The following is a 19,265-nucleotide window of genomic DNA, read 5'->3' as shown; positions in this document are numbered from 1 at the left end:
TATAAAACTGAATGATAGTTAATAAACAGTTATGAACAACAACTATAGGCATACAATATTTATTGAATAATTGAAGTAGGCCTGCACATTTCTGTAATTAATTCTTTATCTCACTGTTATGAAAGTAATTTCCAATACTTAATATAAGTGTTACCAATAAGAACGGACATTTGATTCGATTTATTATTTAATATCTAAACTAATAACTTAAATTACCCTATTTATTAGCTAAGCTTGGATTTAATTACATTATAGGCTTATTTATAATTTTAATATCATTTTTATCTGCGTATGTACATATGTGTGGATTGAGGTGGAACCAGTTCACGTAGGTTACGATGCCTATGATTCATTTAAATATTTATTGAGAGGTACGTCTACTCTGATGAGTTGAGTCTATTAGTATTAAAATATTAGGGCATTGAATTATTTTATTTTTTCACCCTGTGTCACTTGGAAAAATGTACATGGCCCCCTCTACGTTGGGATCTCAATGATGGATTTGATAAATCCGTCGCCGCCATAGCTCAGCCAGGCTTTTGAGTAGAAGCGAAGAAAAGGTTTTATAGTGATTATCATAATATACTTTATCCAGATTGCTTTGGCATTTTCCTGGTCCTTTTTACCTCAGTTTATCATGTGAATATTTGATAATAATACATTATTAAGGTTAGTAAGGTTTGATAATATTATTTTATTGAATAATATAGTAGAAAACAGCAGTTAATAATTATTAATCCCATGCTAGGCCGGAGAAACATCGAAGCTGTAGCATTCTGCTTGGAGCTGCTTAATCCAGCGAGTGGATTACCATTGTTTGTGCTTCGTATCGCACGGATTCCTTTCGTTTGAAGCTGGATTTAACCTTTCATTATTATGTTCAAGCTGATGCGATAGAATAATAATCCTACCAGTAACTGATATAAGTTTGGAATAATAATTTCAAGAAGATTAGCAAGATTATTTAATCCAATGTTTGGAAATGATCCGTGAATTTCGTTCTGCTTGACAAAGACGATCTGCTGTGCATGATCGGCTGATCGACGTTCGACGAAGGTTGGGCGATAACATATCTTATCATATCTGGGTGGTGTACACAAATACTACTGAGTCAGGAGGTATCCACTACAAAGTTGTGTGAGGCCTAATCCAACTTCATTTTTTGTATGGAATTTTATTATTTTTATAAATTAATATTTGTGTTTTTTTTTAATATAGACCTTTTTTAAATATTAACTTTATTTCATAACCTTGATTCCACTCACATTATCTGTGTGGGTTCATTTTTGCATTAACAATGATACAATTATTTTTTATTTTAATGTATAGGCTTATATACTGTATTAATACTTACAGTATGTACTGTACTGTGACTATATTAACTATTTATTACTACATCAAAATGCAAATCATTTAATTTGAAATATAAATTATGAAGATTATACAATAGGTTTTCAAAGTGTATATTTATTTGGCAGAGTATGAACTATCCTTTAAGATCATAATTAAAAACAAATTATTAAAAAAGCATTGTACACTGTACTTATTAATTTAATTATGTATGACCTAATGAACATGAATTTATGATGAATGAATAAATTAATGTTTGCCCTTGATATACAGTAGTACATTGTTTTAAACGATATCAAGCGCCATCACGTTAATTTCAATCACATTATGATGTCATACACTAATCATCATTTTGTCTTTCTTAATTTTCTCACAATCCTTAAGACTTAAGGATTACAGTAAGTCTAATAATACATTTAAAAAAAGGAAAAACATAAAATCTATAAAAGTATAGCATTTATAAAATTTAGTTATCTTAATTTATAAATTTCTTGTTTTCAGTCCAATAATGCTAGTGAAAGTGAAAACATAAACATGATACATTACATAACATATTAGAACAAATGATAAACATTTTAATTTTATTATAAAAGCTTACTGACATACAGTATCTTAATTTAATGAGGATTTCTTGTTTTCAATCCCATAATACCTCTCACCATGAATAAACATTAGAAGAACAGATTAAATTTAAATAAAAAAGGAAATAAAAGTCGTATTCTGTTCAATATCAGTAAGGTAATAGGGAATTAGATTTGATATAAATAGGTGGTGTTTAGCAGCCCACAGCAGACAGGAACCAGGGTTTTGAAAGAAGGATATTAATTTAACTTTATTATTAGCATTCATCCTGCTGTAACAATGTCAAGTTAGAAGTTAAGAATGTACTTAATTTAGTTAATAATACTTTGAGTACAGAAATAAAAATGACATTCATGGTCAAAATGGCTTAATATGATACAACCCTGTTAAAAAGACACCTTTGAAACTACTAGTGTAACAACATGTCACCTTAATTGGGATACTGTATCTCCTGAATAGGGATTAACCATTAGTGCTAAAACAACCTTTGTCTTTGTGTCACGGGATAGTGTCCCTTTAATAAGGTTTAGCGCAAATAGTTTGTGTGACGCATTGTGGGAAGGGGTTGGAAGCAAACATGACGACACGTACTGTACAGTACTGTACGCCTCGTGACGTTTGCTCTCAAATCCTTCCCATCATGCATTATGCAATGATGTTCCTCGCGAATTCATCGATAAACCTTATACATGTAGGGTTGTTCCTTAAATAAAGATGTCCTAAAGAGGGGGTTTCCACATACAGTAGTAAAAATAAATTTGTCTCAGATTGAATATTGTTTATTTTAATTAAAATGACTGTACCTACAGTACAGCTGTACATCTGCTGCACATCCCTAATTATGACTTTTTATTATTCACTTTTATTTCAAATATCAAAAATCGACCAAAGTTACAACTCGTGGCTAAGAGCCAAATTGCGTGTAAAATACATGTCATAGCAAAAATATAATATATAAAGAAATATAAAATAAAAAACAACAAAGAAGTGGAGAGCAGTCGCAAGCTCGCAAGGGAGAAAATTAAGAATTTAGTAATTTGATGACTTACTGTAGTTATGATAATTGAGCCCTCTATAATGACACCAATTAGAACTGCTTAGCTGCTAATCGCATACAGTACTGTGTGATATTTAAATTTTAGTTGAGCAAAGGTCATGTTGACTACTTATATAGTATTTGTAGGTATCATTCCCTTCGCCTAACATTTGGTAAATTTTTTTAATTATTTACTTATAATTAAATACTGTATGTATTTTGACAAGTACAGTAAGCAGCAGGTTAAAACATGCAATTTATTTCTAGTCAATTTTGAAATAAGACACAGGTCCTAAAAATTGTAAAATGAAGTGCTAAACTTGCGGCCAATTTACACAGACGAGCGGTAACGGTAAGCGGAAAAACCACATAGCTTGTCCCATGTATAATCTGTATCTATCCTGAGCGGAAATCGCCCGTCCGCTCCGCGCTGTGTGTAAATGGTCATAATAACATAGATTTTATATATTTATTACCATTACAGCTTGTCTGTGTAAATTGGCCTTTATTGTCCTCAATCTTTTTCATTGTGAATTTCAAAATTACAGTAGATTCACCTGTGCAATTTAGATCAAAAATTGATGATGATGAATTGAAAAAATAAGAGCTTTTGATAAAGAACATTTGAAATATACAGTACTAATTTAAAGAAAGGAGGCGATATGTTGGGGAGTAAACATCATTATGACATCATCATTATCATGACATCATCATGACCTCATCATATTAATCATCATCATCATACAGTACAGTAATACATTAAATATGATACTATATGTTGAGGAGTAAACATCATTATCATCATCATCATGACATTATCATCATAAATACATTAAATACAAATAATGGCACTAATAATGTGAAACAATTATGAAAGTTTTCTTGGAAAAGTTGTTTAAAAAATAAATTAGTGATAAACTAATAAATATTGTTTTATTGCTATAGTAATTATTCACCAAATACAACTTTATTACTAATTATGCAATATTTTATTCATTAAACAGAGCCTGGTTGGTAGCCTCAAGAAACATAGAGAACGCATTTGAGCAAACAATAACAAGAAGGTCATGGTAAGAACACGATTATTAAACAAGTTATATTCTGTTATAAAAAAGTACTGTACTAATTCAGTAATTTTTTTTATCACCTTTACTTTTACCATCAGTTCCATCTTTCTCCAAATATTGTGGTTTCCCTACATTTGTTGATCTTTTCTTTCCTTTAATAATTCGAGCCTATTTTTAATTTCTGTTCCCTAATTTACTTTCTCATTTAGTGTTGTTTTTTTTTTAATCATTTTTAACTTAATAAAACCACTGTAGCTATTTATTTAGAGTTTACAGTATTCAGTACTACAGTAACTCGCATCCTATGATGTGCAATATTTATAAATTCTGAGATACTGTATAATAGGCAGCACCATTGTTTATATTTTGCATTCAGAAGTAGGACGGTGTTTGTCTGTCCGTGAGGTGTGTATCAATCGCACGCTACAGGATTAAGAATGTAAACTTAAGTGTGACCCTAAATATACCGGTTATAATAGACAGTGATTGATTACATTTAGATTGAATCCACTGCATCCAACAAGTCAGCATCAATGTAATACTTCTTAATCAATTGTAATTCCTTACATGTGTAGATCATGTTCTGGACTGTTGTGTTTAAAGCTCTGTCTACACTATGAAACTTTATGTGATGTGCCCATATATGGACATGGTGATGATGTCATATCACTACTATATTTGTGCATATCACTGCCATATTTGGGCACATCGTATTTTTTTGTCACAAAAAGTTTGATACTGTAGACAGATTAGCCTTACAGTATATGACTCTCCCCCCACATAATCAATTCATTGCATTTATGTATGTATTTTATTATATTGTGGAAATAAATTGAAATTAAGAATTAGGAAACAAATCATTTTATAAATTCAACGTGTGTACCTTGCACACCAAGTTAGCAACTATTTTAAAAATAAAAATAAATTAATCAAATAAATTAATAAATACCATATTACTATAGTTCACCCCTTCTTTCCCAATTTTGTGTGGTCAATGGGAGTTTGCTCACTGTACAATACCGTCACAAATGGTAATTTATTAATATACTGTACTAACAATCGTTTGCGTCTTATACAAATGACAGGAAGAAGAAGTATGCGACCCAAATATAGTGCACTCAGTAGCATCTCTAGCAAGTACGAATGACAGCGCCACCATACCATGTCAAATGCCGCCCTCGTCAGCTCGTAAAAGGAAACAAATGGTACCAAAACCGATAAGAGATAAAACAGAAACTGATGACGTTGATGTTATTAATGATGAAGGAGACGCACAGGGTTGCAGCAGCGGTAACCATTGGAATCTAACGGCAAATAAAAAACCTGGTAAGATTGTTATGTTTTAGAAACTTTGAATAAAACAAGGTACAGTACACGTCACGCATTCTCTGCGCCTACAGTATTATCTGAATTCATTTAACCTACATTTTATTTATTACATTACCTTACAGATATAATAAAATGTTGATTAACATAACACAAATTAATTTATTCAATTCTGAATGTCCTTAATTTAATGTCATCATTTATCATTATTATTCAGTAAATTTGCTAGAGTGTTGAGGTTACAGTATTGTAGATGTCTACTGTAAAATGTATACTTTAATACATTACTTTCTTATTGTGAGAACATGTACTGTAAAGTGAAAAAAAAGTTATTTTCGGGTACAATCTATATGTTTCTTGGTGTGAAATTAGATTGAGTGGAAATAGCCCTTGACCAAAAGTGAGTGTGCCATCCAGCACAATCTCTATCTGAAATTTCAAGATCCAAAAAATAAATGACAATGTTTGATAAAATTGATACTGTAGCAAATCTATTGACAACAAAAGTTTTACATTTACTGGTACAGTATAATAAATCATCAGATAATGTATGTTTTTTTGTAAACATTGTATTAATGCCCATGGAACATGAATTTAAAAGATTTAACATTAAAACATGTTAATGCTAACATGAATTAAAATATTCATTGTTTTTATATTTTAAAATCCCATCAAAAAGAAAATAAATCTTTTAATTCCTGAAAGATAAATTTAATTATAAAATTAAATTGAAATATGGTGATTTCAAGCGAATTATAAATTAAAAAGTGGAATAAATCTATTAATTCTTATAGAGTATGTAAAGCTCTGTCTATGCTATCAAACTTTATGTGACAAATAAATGTGACATGCCCATATATGGACATGATGATGTCATATCACTACCATATTTGAGCATATCACTACCATATTTGGGCATGTCACACTTTTTTTGTCAAACTAATTTGATAGTGTAGACGGAGCTTTAGAGTATACAATTTAGATTCTTATTTAGCATGTGTACCTGTATAGTACATAAAATGTTTATTTGTGAGGCATTTCAAGCCATATTTATCTACACATATATCCTACAATATTCATCATACTTACAATACTGTATAGCAAATCTATAGAAGTATGTAACAGCAATATGTAATGCATGCAAAGTATACTTTAAAATGTTTATTTTGTGTTCATGTATGTCGTAGTTAAATGAAATGGATTGCAAGAGCATTTGAGTGAACCCTTAGGGGGATTAGTGAGCCATTATTGGATCAGGATCTGTGTTTGATTGAGAGCTAAGCAGGAAGGCCACATCACACTCTCTTAATACACTAATCCCCCGTTCGTTTCAGCCCTGCCAACGGATCAGCTTGCGTTGCCAAATGCCCAGCTAGACACGTACGGCTTCACAAATCAAGATCTCTGATTTGTTCGTGAGATAATCTCGTGGGGGATTATCGGGAAAGGGCACCATTATCAGCTTACGGGATTAAAGCCGGATTAGTGACTCAGAAGAAAATTTGATAGAATTATGATTTTAATACAATCCATTTGCGTTTAGATCTGATGGGCTTTGGCAAAAGACTTCAGTTTTACATATTTATTTTGAGATAAAATGTTTTCATTGCCAGCCCACTATACTCTGACGTTTTGTAACATACTGTAAAAGTGAATATAGCTATTTCTACTGTATAGCCTATGTATTTACATTGTACACTGATAACAATACTATATTTTTATTTTTATTAAAGCAATAATAATGGTTGAGTTACAGTTTTTTTATTTTATTTCCTGTATGTATGTATATTTTATGTAAACTTTATTTAAAACTAATAATTTCAAGTTTATTGTTTCACACAATAATACAATTACAATATAAAACATAAATTAATAAATATAATTACTTAAACTAAGGCTTTAAGTTTGGTCCTCCAAATAAATAAATTAACACTTTATAATATGTTAAGATTTTAACCCTGTTGTTTTGTAATATGTTTTGTCTTGTAAATGTTTTGCACAGAAGACGACCAGAAAGGCAAGCTGTGTAGGGTGTCTGGAAAACTCAGATCTAGAAAACTCAGATCTCAGATATATCTGAGTTTTCTAGATCTAGAAAAGTCAGATCTAAGCTATTACTTAAGTTTAAAAAAATCAATATACTGTATCTATTAATGTACATGGTGAAATACAGTAAAGGACATAACTTTTAAAACATTTTACAGTATAATATTGAATAAACATTGTTAAGTGTTTTATTTTTTGTAGTTGGTAAAATGTTACCATTGCATTGCGTAGTGGAACAGTTTGAACAGCTCCCTCAACAGAAGGAAGAATATGCGATAGTTTCGTCCGAATTAGTTCTCAAAGACTTGTTAAAAACAGTATTGTGCAAGATTGGAGTTCGATGTCTTGAAAAATTCTATATTGAAGGTATGTGCAAAGAACTTCATTTTGTGCATAACTTACCTGGATAAACTAAATATAGGCTATGCTCAAATATTTAAACACCCTATCCATAATGGTATAATCTTATACCTCCACTGTGATGCTACAAAGAAGAGGGCTGCTTATTATGGTTGGTCCAGTGAAAATTAAACTGTAGAAAAACCCAAAATCCACTATTTATGATATTATACTTGCTTAAAGTTTGAAGTCAGATGATAAAATTGGAAGATATGTTAAAGTTTTGCCCACATTTGTATCAAATACTAGGCAGATTGTTCTGAGCAATTGGTACTGCTGTTGCTTATAATATATAATTTTGACTTTTTTTTTATTGTGAGTCACAAGATATAAATCCTCATTTTGTGAGTTCTCAATAACAAGATCTCATTTTGAGGTTGGATTAGAGGTACGCCAGTGGTTTAACAATAACCTTCCTACATTTTAGGTCATCTGCAAGTGCGAAATTGGAAACCGTTGCCGTTTAGTGCGATTTGCGAGGACAAGGAGACCACGATTGGACATCTCTTTGGTGAAATCATTTCTCATGTGTCATTGATTATTAAGCTTAAGAAACGGTAGGTTGATATGAGTACCTGGTGAGATTTGATTCGAATCTTCAAAAATGTATTCTCTTATTCATTCAAAATGAGTAGTGGTTGTGTCCGAGGTGAAGAGGTAAACAATATTGCATAGCTTGATATTTGATTTATTTCGATACCATACATGAACAAAAACATATAAAAACGAAACAAAAAACGCAATAATTTTGTATGGTACAGTATAGTCCTCTAAACCACTAAAGGAGATTTATTATCCTGAAGGATATATAAAAGTTACTACAAAATATAATAGTATTTTTTATGCTAAATCTTTTACCTTTCTTGGTATAAGCCATGGAATGCTAAACGATATCATTAATATTCATGAAGTTGTCATTAATATTCATGAGTTGACACCCACTAAAGATGGTACACATCTTCTATACCTTATTATTCATGAAAATCAGAACTGTATTCTGTTGTATTTGCTAGCCGATTCTTGATTGTTCAGTATCTTAGGCTTTTATGGCATATGGCTTCCCATAGCTTCACATGTGATGTACATGTGACACTACATTACATAATTGTGCTACTGGACAGATAATGTGGCGATTCAGTACAAAGAATTGGGTTTGTTTGCACAAAGTTAAAGAGGAGCATATCTACTATAATCAATTTATTTCAACTGTTTAAGTTTGGAATTTGACCCTTGTTGTCTCTTTTATTTTCTTGTTTTTATAATTTCCTATTTAATTATTTATTTCAGTATTATTTCTAGGTAGTTTCTATTTCTGTTACATTTTAAAAAAATTCAGAATAATAAATATAATAATTCATTGATTATAATGGTTGATGATATACCTGTATTTAATTATGTTATTTAAAAGCTCAATTAAAACAACATACAATACCAGCATTTTTATTACATTTAATACTACGTATTTAAATCAGCTTTACTGTACAACATTCTGTTTTCTATTTTTAGAATGGAGTCTACATCCTGGTTACCTAACCAGATGATGAATGCGGGGTCGCTCAGGCATGACGAATCACAACAAGGAAATAAGAATAGTAGTAATACACTGCATGATGTAGCCACCAAAATAAAACAGCTGATTGATAAAAGAGGTCCATCGATGCTTGTCTGCCATGGATGTCCATTCTCACAGGTCATTATCCTTGGCAACTGTCCATTTTCACAACACATCGTCCGTCTACGCAACTCACAATATTTAAAAACTCATGCTCAGAAACAAATGTTAATTATTTCTCAAAAATAAGTTATAAGTATTGTAAACATATGTAATATTAGACTTGATAGATGTGTATTTGCGCGGCAAGTCATGAAAACAAAAGACTTTTTTTTTTCAGGAAGCAAAATTATTAATTCTTACTTATTTGTTTAGCAAATTTAGCAAAGTGATAAATTATGATTCTGGTGTGTGAACGCACCTTTGTTCTGACTGTTACTGCCATTTCACACAAATTTTTTAAACAATAAATATAATTTTTGAATTGAATTAGGCAGACTTTAGCCAATTATTATTACAGTTTTTAAATACTTTTTTATTTTATTATTTAAGGAACAGTCAAATTAATATATAAATAAAAGAAAAAAGTTTTCAAAAATGAATTTTTTACATTTCAGAATGTTATAAATCAGATTCTGAGTGGGAAATACAGCAAGTTGATATCATCTGAAAAGGTGACCGCTTTCTACTTATGGTTCAACATTTACAGTCGGCTTGCTGACAATACGTTGATACCTGCCGAGAAACTGGACAGCACAAGCTCTACAAAGTTCATGCCACGTAGGGTCAGAGGTCAAAGGACACTATTTGACCCTAGGTATGAAATACCATTATTGTTTAAATGGTATCGCTTGAATCCGCGTCCTAGTCGGTTGGAATTGGAAGCTTACCTGTCACAGTTGAATTCATCTGAAAGACGCAGAAACGGCCATCCTCTGCAGTATTCATCGCTTGCAATATGGTTTAAAAACGCCCGTGCCAAGTATCGCGATTTTACCAAAATTCCATCAATGTATAGGTTTGACCGCAATGATGGTCACTCTTTACCATTAAATTACAGCCAGAAGCATTATTCTCCAAGACGGATGATAGAGTTGCAAGATCTGTCGCAACCAGACAGCAACACAAGGCAGGATCCAACTGCTCAGGCCTTAGAAACGCTGTCTAATGTGGCGACTAAAGTTGCAAGTAGTCTAGCTATGAGCTCGGTGAGCAGTAGGTTGTCATCTTTAAGCTCAGATACAATGGCATGCAGCCAGCTTAACGAGAGATACAATACTGTATTGCAACATCACCGGCAAATGAAGGATGTTGCTGAATCACAGCCTAACAGAACTGCAAAAACTACTTTAACTGTTCCTCAACCGTTAGTGCCCATATTAGTGGGTCGGCATCAGCCATGGCAAAATATCGTCAGGCAAAGTGCCGCATCGAATGGTGCCCCCAACGCTGCCCCGCCTACCTCCAGTATTATTAGAGCAAGAACCACGACCCCTCCGGCCCCAGCTAGACCCCACGTGTCGCTAAAGGGTAAAGTTTCTGTTCCGTGTCCCCGCAAAAGATTTAATATTCACCCGACACTTGAAGCTCCTCGGTTGGAATCATGGTTCACGGTCACGCCTAAACCTGATAGAGAAATAATTCGCGTTTATGCAACGCAACTAAACAACACTGACTTCAGACGCTCTCGTGATAAATACACCAGCCGAATAATATACGTATGGTTTAAAAACCGCAGAGCAAAACAAAATCGTTTACAACAACGAAGTGGTATCAAAGACGGTAGTGCTGTCAGCTATCCTTCCGTCGGTAGCTCCGAAGACGGCATGGAAATTGATCCGTGCGATGGGTCTGACATGGAAAGCAATTTTTCTGGGAATCAATCCGCCGATCAGTCTTTTAATTATTCTCACGGTGATCATTTGAAGTTGGAGTCGTGGTTCCAGGAGAATCCTGAACCAACGCCGGAGATGCTTGACAAGTATACCAACGAACTCAATTGTGAGGGGTCATCAAGAGGTCATAAAATGGACATTGAAGCAGTGAGCCAATGGTTTATTTCCAGGAGAGAGACGGTGACTGTTATTAAGGAGGAACCAGACATGTATATGCAACCAAGTGATGACGATAACAGGTAATTTAACTGATACTTTCTTACATTCAAAGTCAACAATCAGCACTGATGAAGCAGCTAAAGCTCTGTCTACACTATCAAACTTTATATGAAAAAAAATGTGATGTGCCCATATATGGACATGATGATGACTATCATATTTGGGCACATCACACTTTTTTTGTCAAACAAGTTTGATAGTGTAGACAGGTCTTAATATTAGCTTGCATTTTGATATTTGTCACTACTATGAAGTACAGTAATAATTAATCAGGGGGTCCAGTAGTGAGGTGATGTTTTGTGAAAGATGGTAATTGTGCCCCACCCACAAATAACTGTTCACTACAGCAAAATATCTCAAAGTTAGGAAAATATCTCGTTACTATGCTTGCATTTTTTTAAAAATAATTTTATTTGTAAATATTTTTAGTGATGATTGGAATGATGTGAAAGTGCGTCATTCAGTATTGGAATTGTTAAAGGACTTAAATCAAACCAGGCTTGCTCAGATAAGCCCACTATCACAGGTAAGTACGTACTTACTGTGGTTTGAAGGCAGATGCCCTGGAAGATGAAGAAATACATGTTGTGTTGGGCGAGCCTTAAACATAGAAATGAATTAAAAAAGAATAAATAAATAAAATGTATGTGTGGTCAAGACATGACTGGCTAGTATTTAGAATAGCTATAATTTTTGATTTTTTTAAAAATACATTCTGAGAGGCAGAGTCTAAAATTATTCCACAATGTGGGTCCAGAGTATATTATATACCACAGTAGTAATTGTTTGTTTATTTTTCTGACAGTCCATGATATCGTGCATAGCTAATGCAAGGTACACAGCAGCTATAAGTAAAGATAAATGCCAAGAGTTTGGCAGATGGTTCAGAATATACAGGGCTCAAACACAAGGTAAGTAACCTCCTAAAGAAATGGTAGAATCCAATGGGCTTAAACACAGGCACCCTATATTAACACGCTTCACCCCATTGAAAATGGGCCAGGCCGTGTATGGTAGAATCCATTGGGTAAGTAAGCCGTATAGACATGATCCCTATGCCACGTATGGTAGAATCCAATAGGCTCAAGTTATACACCTTTAGTAATTGGCCTAGGGAACAAAGCACATATGGTCATGTTTCTAACACCCTAGCTTTGTTGTGTGTAAACCAATCAGTTAGCCTGTTAACATGTTTTTTCTGTTTATTTTACAGGTTTTGATCATCACTAATAATGTGCAAGAAATGTGCCAATACAAACAGCAGATCAATAGTTAAAACAGTATTTGAATAAATTAATACAATTTGATTGTAAATTGAAATGTACCACGTGCAATTTTATTTTTAGCAGTTTTTTATATTAAAATATAAAAAAAAATGTAGGCAGCTTTTGGTTAAACCAGTTAGTTTATTATTGGCTGTTGATCTCATGAATATTCATTCGTTTATTGAATTGGAACATTAATGATGATGCATAGAGAAGTCTATTAGGCAGCCTTCAGTTCAACCAGTAAGTAAGTATTACTATAAACAGTGGTAGATCCAAGAGGGCGTAAAAATGTATTTATTTTAAGTCTTTAGCCAAGGATTACCAATAGTGAATTAATAAGATAGGTTTATAATCCTTATCCGAGAAGACTTGTTCCACCACCAAAACAACAAAGAGTGAGTCGGCCTCAAACCCATGCAAATATTGGTGGCTATTTAGTTACAGTAACCGGTAACCGGTAACCGCAGCCATTTAATCCTCTTGTGGTAATCACATTTTGTGTGACAGCCACAGGTTGTATTTGAACCATATTTATAGTGTCTTAACATTTTACATGGAGTATGTTAATTTGTTGTTAATTAATATTAAGAAGAAGAATAAGAATTTATCCCACCCAATTTAGTGTATTTAGGTAATAATATTTGATAGAATTTGTTTGATTCGATGTAATAAACTTAGATACGGGTAATCAAGAAGGCGGGTGAATGAAATCAAATTAAAAGTAATGATTCAGGTAACACAATTAGGGATCATGTCAACTCTACTACTACAGTAACTACATTTTCTACTGCAGTAACTATGTTTTGTACTACAGTAACTACATTTTCTACTGCAGTAACTATGTTTTGTACTGCAGTAACTGTGTTTTGTACTGCAGTAACTATGTTTTGTACTGCAGCAACTATGTTTTGTACTGCAGCAACTATGTTTTGTACTGCAGCAACTATGTTTTGTACTGCAGTAACTGTTTTTTCACTGCAATAATTATGATTTTAGTTTATTTCAATGCAACACACTTTGCAATAAAATAGTGTGTATGTTTACACAAAACAAGCTTGCTGAATAAAAAAGTAAAAAAATAAACAAAATATAGTTACTGGAGTAACTGCAGTAGAATAGTTTTGACATATCCCTTTATGATGGCAAAAGTACAAATGGGTGTGAAAGGGAAAGGGATCTGCTTATCACTAGTCTATGTATAATTTGTTATTTGTCATCTTTATTAAATACTGTACAACATTTTAGAAAATTGGTGTATAAAAATAAGTTGGGTTTTCAAAAAATTAATATTAATAAGTATTGGAATTTTTAAACACGTTAGAAATGTGTAACTAATTAAATTAGTTTAATTTATGACAATCAAATTTGCAAAATAATTCTAATAATTTTGGCTTTAGATATGTTATGTTGCTTTATTTATGTATGATCTAAAAATAGATTTCTTGTTTCCTAGCAACATTTTTTGATGCAATTATTTAAAGAAAACAAATATAGTAATTTTTGTGTGGTGCTTTTAAAAAATATTTATACATTAGACAATATATTTGTAATTGAAACTGCTTTTAAACTTGTTCTTGTCTTTTCAAAATAAATTAAAACATGTGTTAATGCAACATACATACAGGCTGAAAACACCACCAATGTTGCCTGATACATATTTAAGTAAGTAGTATAATAAATAAAATAGAAATGTAACTACAGTTAATCCCAATACTGGACACCCTTGTCTGGTTTTCTGGAAAGTCTGGTATCCCAAATGTGTTCCTAATAAGGTTTCTCTCAAATGCATGATGGGAAGGAATGTGGAGCAATAGCACTACCACCAGTATATACAGTTTTTATTATACGGTGGCACTACTGCTCCCAAACCCTTCCCATCATGCATTATGCAATGATGTTCCTCAAGCTATTTGTGATAAACCTTATGGGAAAAATGGATTTAGGACATTTTGAACAATAAGAAAAGTCTGCTTTTGGGAGAGTTGACTGTATATACTTGTTTAGTAATATCAACACAGACAAATTAATATTAAGAATGTTGATTTTTCGCAATTATACCAGCTGCATCACATACACCCTCCTAAATCAAATTTAATAATTGTAGTTTGTCCCACCATTTGTTATTTTATACTTTGTTACAATTGTTGTATTTTTTGGTCATGTGACCATTTGTAAAATAGACCCATTTTCTCATTGATTCATGCACAGTATTTTTATAGTTATCAAATATTACAATGTAGTATTCAGAATAATGCAAATTAAAATTACAAAATCCTAATAAATTCAGTAATTTATTATTTTATCTCGAGTTGTATTGGTTTGGAATCATGCATACACATCACTTGTCTAGCTAATAGACAGAGTTTTGACTTAATATTAGTACAGACGTGGGACATCGTAATCTCCAGTTGATTCGATTTGTTTTAACATTGCTGGTCTAGCTACTACTTAATAATTAGTAAAAAGATAAATATTTTGGCATATATGGCATTCCATATGTATAATACTTGAGCTCTAGTTATCTGACAAAAATCGAAACGCGGACTGGTGGACTAACATAAAAAATACAATAACTACAAACTTTGGGCAAGTCTAACACATAGCAAGCTCCAGTTGATTTGTCTTTACTTTGTCTACATATCACAACCTTCGGTAAACCAAGATAAGAACATTTATTTAAGTTATAGTATGTAACTTGTATACTGTACTGTTAAATGGCTATTTCCTGTTGTAAATTGCCAAATAAGAAACTGTATATCAAGTTGTGAATCACATTCAGTTGTTTTGTATAATTTTAAATAGATAAACATCTTTTATTACTTTGGTCACCAGCCTCAGAATTCTCAAACATTTTACAAAAACCCTTTCAACATGCAATGTACCACCTAATCATGAGGTTGGATCTAAATAATGCATGACACATGATGCGCTATCAAATGGCAAGGATACACTCGGGTGTATTATAAAAGATATAACGCACTGTGCCACCTGATTGTATTCTTGCAATTTGATTGGTTAATTATGCACCATGAGAGAATGTTTCATTTGATAAAAGCATTGACTGCTCTATTTAACTTGGCTCTGTCTTGTTAAACAGAGCAGTTAATCTTTCAACTCATGAAGTATTCTCACCATCCATTCATTATTTGTACCATTGCACTCATAAACATTCATTATTTGTACCATTGCACTCATAAACATTCATTATTTGTACCATTGTACTCATAAATATTCATTATTTGTATACTAATGTTCAATAATCTAGTTCAAGGTCTATCAAAAGCTGTTCATTAATATCTTGTAACAATGTTGTATTTTCCCAGTTAATGTCATCTACTGGTGATAGCGGTTCTTCTTCAACATCAACCTTGTTTATCTAAAAATAAAACATACACATGAATGTTCTGGAAGATATAGTTAGGAGTAAAGCTACATTCAAACTGATTCTGGAGTAAACACCAGACTGCAAGATTCTATTCTTACACAATACACAAATTTCTCAACATTGTTTACAGACCGGAATCCGCGCTCAATGTGAACATAGCTTAAGAGAGGAACATGAGAGAACACAAAGGGATATAGATAAACAAGTATAGATAACAGTGACTGATCCTGGGCTAAAAATGGTAAAATGCAGTGCTGAGCTCCCACCTTGAATCCAACCCTGTATAAAATAACTGCAGTATGTATAAAGCAAATTTTTTTAGTTGTTTACATCAAAAAATAAAGTAGAGAAATAAAACGCACCTTGATAATACCCTGTAAATTATGACTGGTGATAGAGGACGCTGCTTCATCGACGTACGGTGCGACCTTTCCTGTACTTAGCACAACAAGCTTGACCTTTGAGAATGCGTTCTCATACGCACGGTTACACGCCTTTTTCTTGGCTCTCTTAACTGCTATCATTTTAGTCTCTATTTCTAAAAACAAAAAACAGTAATATTTATCGAAACGTCAAGAAACTTTTTTGTGGTGTACTGCAACCTTGATATCAAACATACTGTTGACTACCAACCTGATGGATTATAAGCTACCTGTCCCAGTCCAATGCCGTCACTACTGATGTCGTCATGGAAACGGAATGATATTCTTGCGTTGCATACATAACTTGCAACATCTTTCTCATCAGATTCTGTATATTTTGAAAGCTAAAAAAACAAAATGTTTAATATTTAGAGGGTAGTGGAGGGGGTGGTGGTCCACCTATATGATATACAGTACTAGGGACTTTACGAAACAGGACAGTTAGGGGAGGACGAAGGAGATTCTATGTTCGCTAGGGCGTAAAATCATAAACATGCCATTTTATTAGCCACGCTAAGCTCCACCCACTTTGTTAAAGCTCTTCATGAGCACGGTCCTGTTTCGTAAAGTCCTTAATACAGTGGTAAAGGACTGCAGTACTTATAGAATGTAAGCATTTACTAAACAAGATACTTACTGACACAATGCTTGCATTATAACCATTGAATCCCAGATAGTAGTTAGCCAGCTCATAACACTTTTCTACAAATAACTGTTTATTTGCTTCATCAATAGCTTTCCCCTTTTTAGGATGTTGCACCTAGATGTAACATACAGCTTTTATTATCTATGTAATTTGCTAGGAAGGAGGGGTGTTAAATTTGTAATACTGTATCCAATGACAGCTATTATTATCTAGGTAATTTGCTAGGAAGGAGGGCTGTTTTATTTGTAATACTGTATCCAATGACAGCTATTATTATCTATGTAATTTGCTAGGAAGGAGGGGTGTTTTATTTGTAATACTGTATCCAATGACAGCTATTATTATCTAGGTAATTTGCTAGGAAGGAGGGCTGTTTTATTTGTAATACTGTATCCAATGACAGCTATTATTATCTATGTAATTTGCTAGGAAGGAGGGGTGTTTTATTTGTAATATCCAATAGCAAGAGTAAACCAATGTGATTTGCCACAAGGAGAATACCGTCTATGGTTTTACAATAAGAGTTTTGAATAGTGAAAATGATCTTGTAAGGTCTACTACGAACTATCTGTTCAAATCTCTTTGTATTCATGTAATCTGAGTGTTGACTTACTTTCAGCAACTGTCCATCTATCATGTACTTAAGATGAACGGCAGACTTAGCTTTAGCTGCTGCTTTACTTGAGTAGAACTTAACAAAGGCATAATATGAATCAATGGCTTCATTCAGTTTATTGTAAACTAGAACATCGTAGATGAGACCATATACTTCAAATATGTCTTTTAACCGCATCTGTAAAAAATGAAAAGTTTTCATCATCACTTTTTGTTTGTTTGTAAAGTAACTTACTTGTTCATGCTTGGCAGTGTGATATCAGAGTGTTTGATACTAATAATATAATCATGATCACATATTGCTGTTTGTTTGTATTTATATATTATATTAGTGTTTGAAATAAAGTAAAAGATATTATCTTACAGAGCATTCCTGTTGAGTTAACTTGCTACTGATTCCAGTTATAAACAATGTGTTTGATGTTTCTAGTGGTTTTTTGAATTCAATCAATTCAGCTTCACATTCAACCATTCTCGGTTTAAACTGTACTTTTTGAAAAGCAAATGAACAGATAATCCAGTTAATGAAAGATAAAATAAAGAAATATCCAGCTTTCTATGATGACTCTACTCTATGATGTCACTTTGGAAGCTGTCCTCTTTTGTTCGCTACAATTTACAAACAACATCTCCTGCGTACAAAGTAAGAAAGCAACATTACGTGACAAATCTAAGCCTAGATCGTATCATTTAATTGTATGTGCATGTGCTAGGCCTAGACTGGCTAGTCGTTAGTAGGCCTAGCATAGTTGTGCCCCCGGAAGGGTGATCCTACTACTAACTAGGACTATAGTATCACGAACTTGTGTAAAAACAATCAATGTTGATTGAACGAGTTGTGCTGTACATCAGTCTCGTGTCTAAATAAAGTTTATATATATAACCTCTAGTATAGGGCTAGGCCTGGCTGGCACTCCACTGCCTAGCCTAGCCTTTATTAGGGCCTAAACTAGGGCCTAGGCTAGTATAAGCCTATACAGCTACAGCTAGGTAATCTACAGGATATCCCGTCTGTTAGTAGGAGGGATCGATCCAGTAGAAGTTATGTTTAAAAAATAGTATGGAATTATATGATTTTCAAATAAACAAACCTCAAATCCCATAAAAAGTTAGGCCTTCCTCCTGGAGAAATTTCAACCGAACCGCCACACAAAACATCATAGGCATAGAGGGCCGCCCAGCCACCAAAGGAATAAAGCAATTCGCGTCAACTATGATAGGTGACGCGTCACTGATAAACAGCGTCACAATAAATATTATTTCAATGAACTTTTCTGTTATTTCACTAAAATTAAATTCACGTAAATAGAATAATTACAAAGTTAATATGTATCAAATATGCTTTATTTCACAAAAATAAATCAAAAAACATGTTATGTTAATAATCTTTACATTACATAACAGTAGGCCTAATATTTTGAGAATTTTCATACCCAAATCTCTTTTCTTGTTCACAA

General features: G+C 32.8%; 2 protein-coding genes across 3 annotated transcripts; one reads left to right on the top strand and one right to left on the bottom strand.

Annotated features, from left to right (window-relative positions):
• The first annotated feature begins 543 nt into the window (after positions 1–543).
• Positions 544–13,492, top strand: LOC144839419 (homeobox protein dve-1-like). The gene is made up of 10 exons (XM_078694764.1): positions 544–669; positions 3,973–4,038; positions 5,121–5,361; positions 7,609–7,773; positions 8,234–8,363; positions 9,313–9,496; positions 9,976–11,492; positions 11,902–11,998; positions 12,278–12,383; positions 12,686–13,492. Exons 2-10 carry the CDS (start codon positions 4,036–4,038, stop codon positions 12,700–12,702), a joined length of 2,460 nt encoding a protein of 819 aa, XP_078550890.1. The 5' UTR covers positions 544–669; positions 3,973–4,035; the 3' UTR covers positions 12,703–13,492.
• A 749-nt stretch (positions 13,493–14,241) lies between these two features.
• On the bottom strand, positions 14,242–18,970 carry LOC144839431 (RAD52 motif-containing protein 1-like). 2 transcript variants are annotated; one of them, XM_078694782.1, is made up of 7 exons: positions 18,900–18,970; positions 18,173–18,292; positions 17,807–17,986; positions 17,185–17,307; positions 16,759–16,891; positions 16,488–16,663; positions 14,242–16,116 (listed from the first exon to the last, which is right to left on the bottom strand). In XM_078694782.1, exons 1-7 carry the CDS (start codon positions 18,909–18,911, stop codon positions 15,994–15,996), a joined length of 867 nt encoding a protein of 288 aa, XP_078550908.1. In that variant the 5' UTR covers positions 18,912–18,970; the 3' UTR covers positions 14,242–15,993. The 2 variants fall into 2 exon arrangements, with proteins under 2 accessions (XP_078550908.1, XP_078550909.1); XM_078694783.1 differs by having other exon boundaries at positions 18,173–18,440; positions 18,900–18,967.
• Positions 18,971–19,265: the final 295 nt, after the last annotated feature.

The sequence above is a fragment of the Antedon bifida genome, chromosome 4 (assembly GCF_963402885.1).
Source record: "Antedon bifida chromosome 4, ecAntBifi1.1, whole genome shotgun sequence".
NCBI classification, from domain to species: Eukaryota; Metazoa; Echinodermata; class Crinoidea; order Comatulida; family Antedonidae; genus Antedon; species Antedon bifida.
The sequence above is the reverse complement of the archived record's forward strand: the minus strand, read 5'-3'. Positions and strand labels throughout refer to the sequence as shown.

Coding starts and splice junctions, on each gene's coding strand:
- LOC144839419 (XM_078694764.1), top strand. Junction 5,362..7,608: donor AACGGCAAATAAAAAACCTG/GTAAGATTGTTA, acceptor TATTTTTTGTAG/TTGGTAAAATGTTACCATTG. Junction 11,999..12,277: donor AGATAAGCCCACTATCACAG/GTAAGTACGTAC, acceptor TTTTTCTGACAG/TCCATGATATCGTGCATAGC.
- LOC144839431 (XM_078694782.1), bottom strand. Junction 17,987..18,172: donor TAACTCAACAGGAATGCTCT/GTAAGATAATAT, acceptor CATTTTTTACAG/ATGCGGTTAAAAGACATATT. Junction 16,664..16,758: donor GGTAGCTTATAATCCATCAG/GTTGGTAGTCAA, acceptor TTTTGTTTTTAG/AAATAGAGACTAAAATGATA.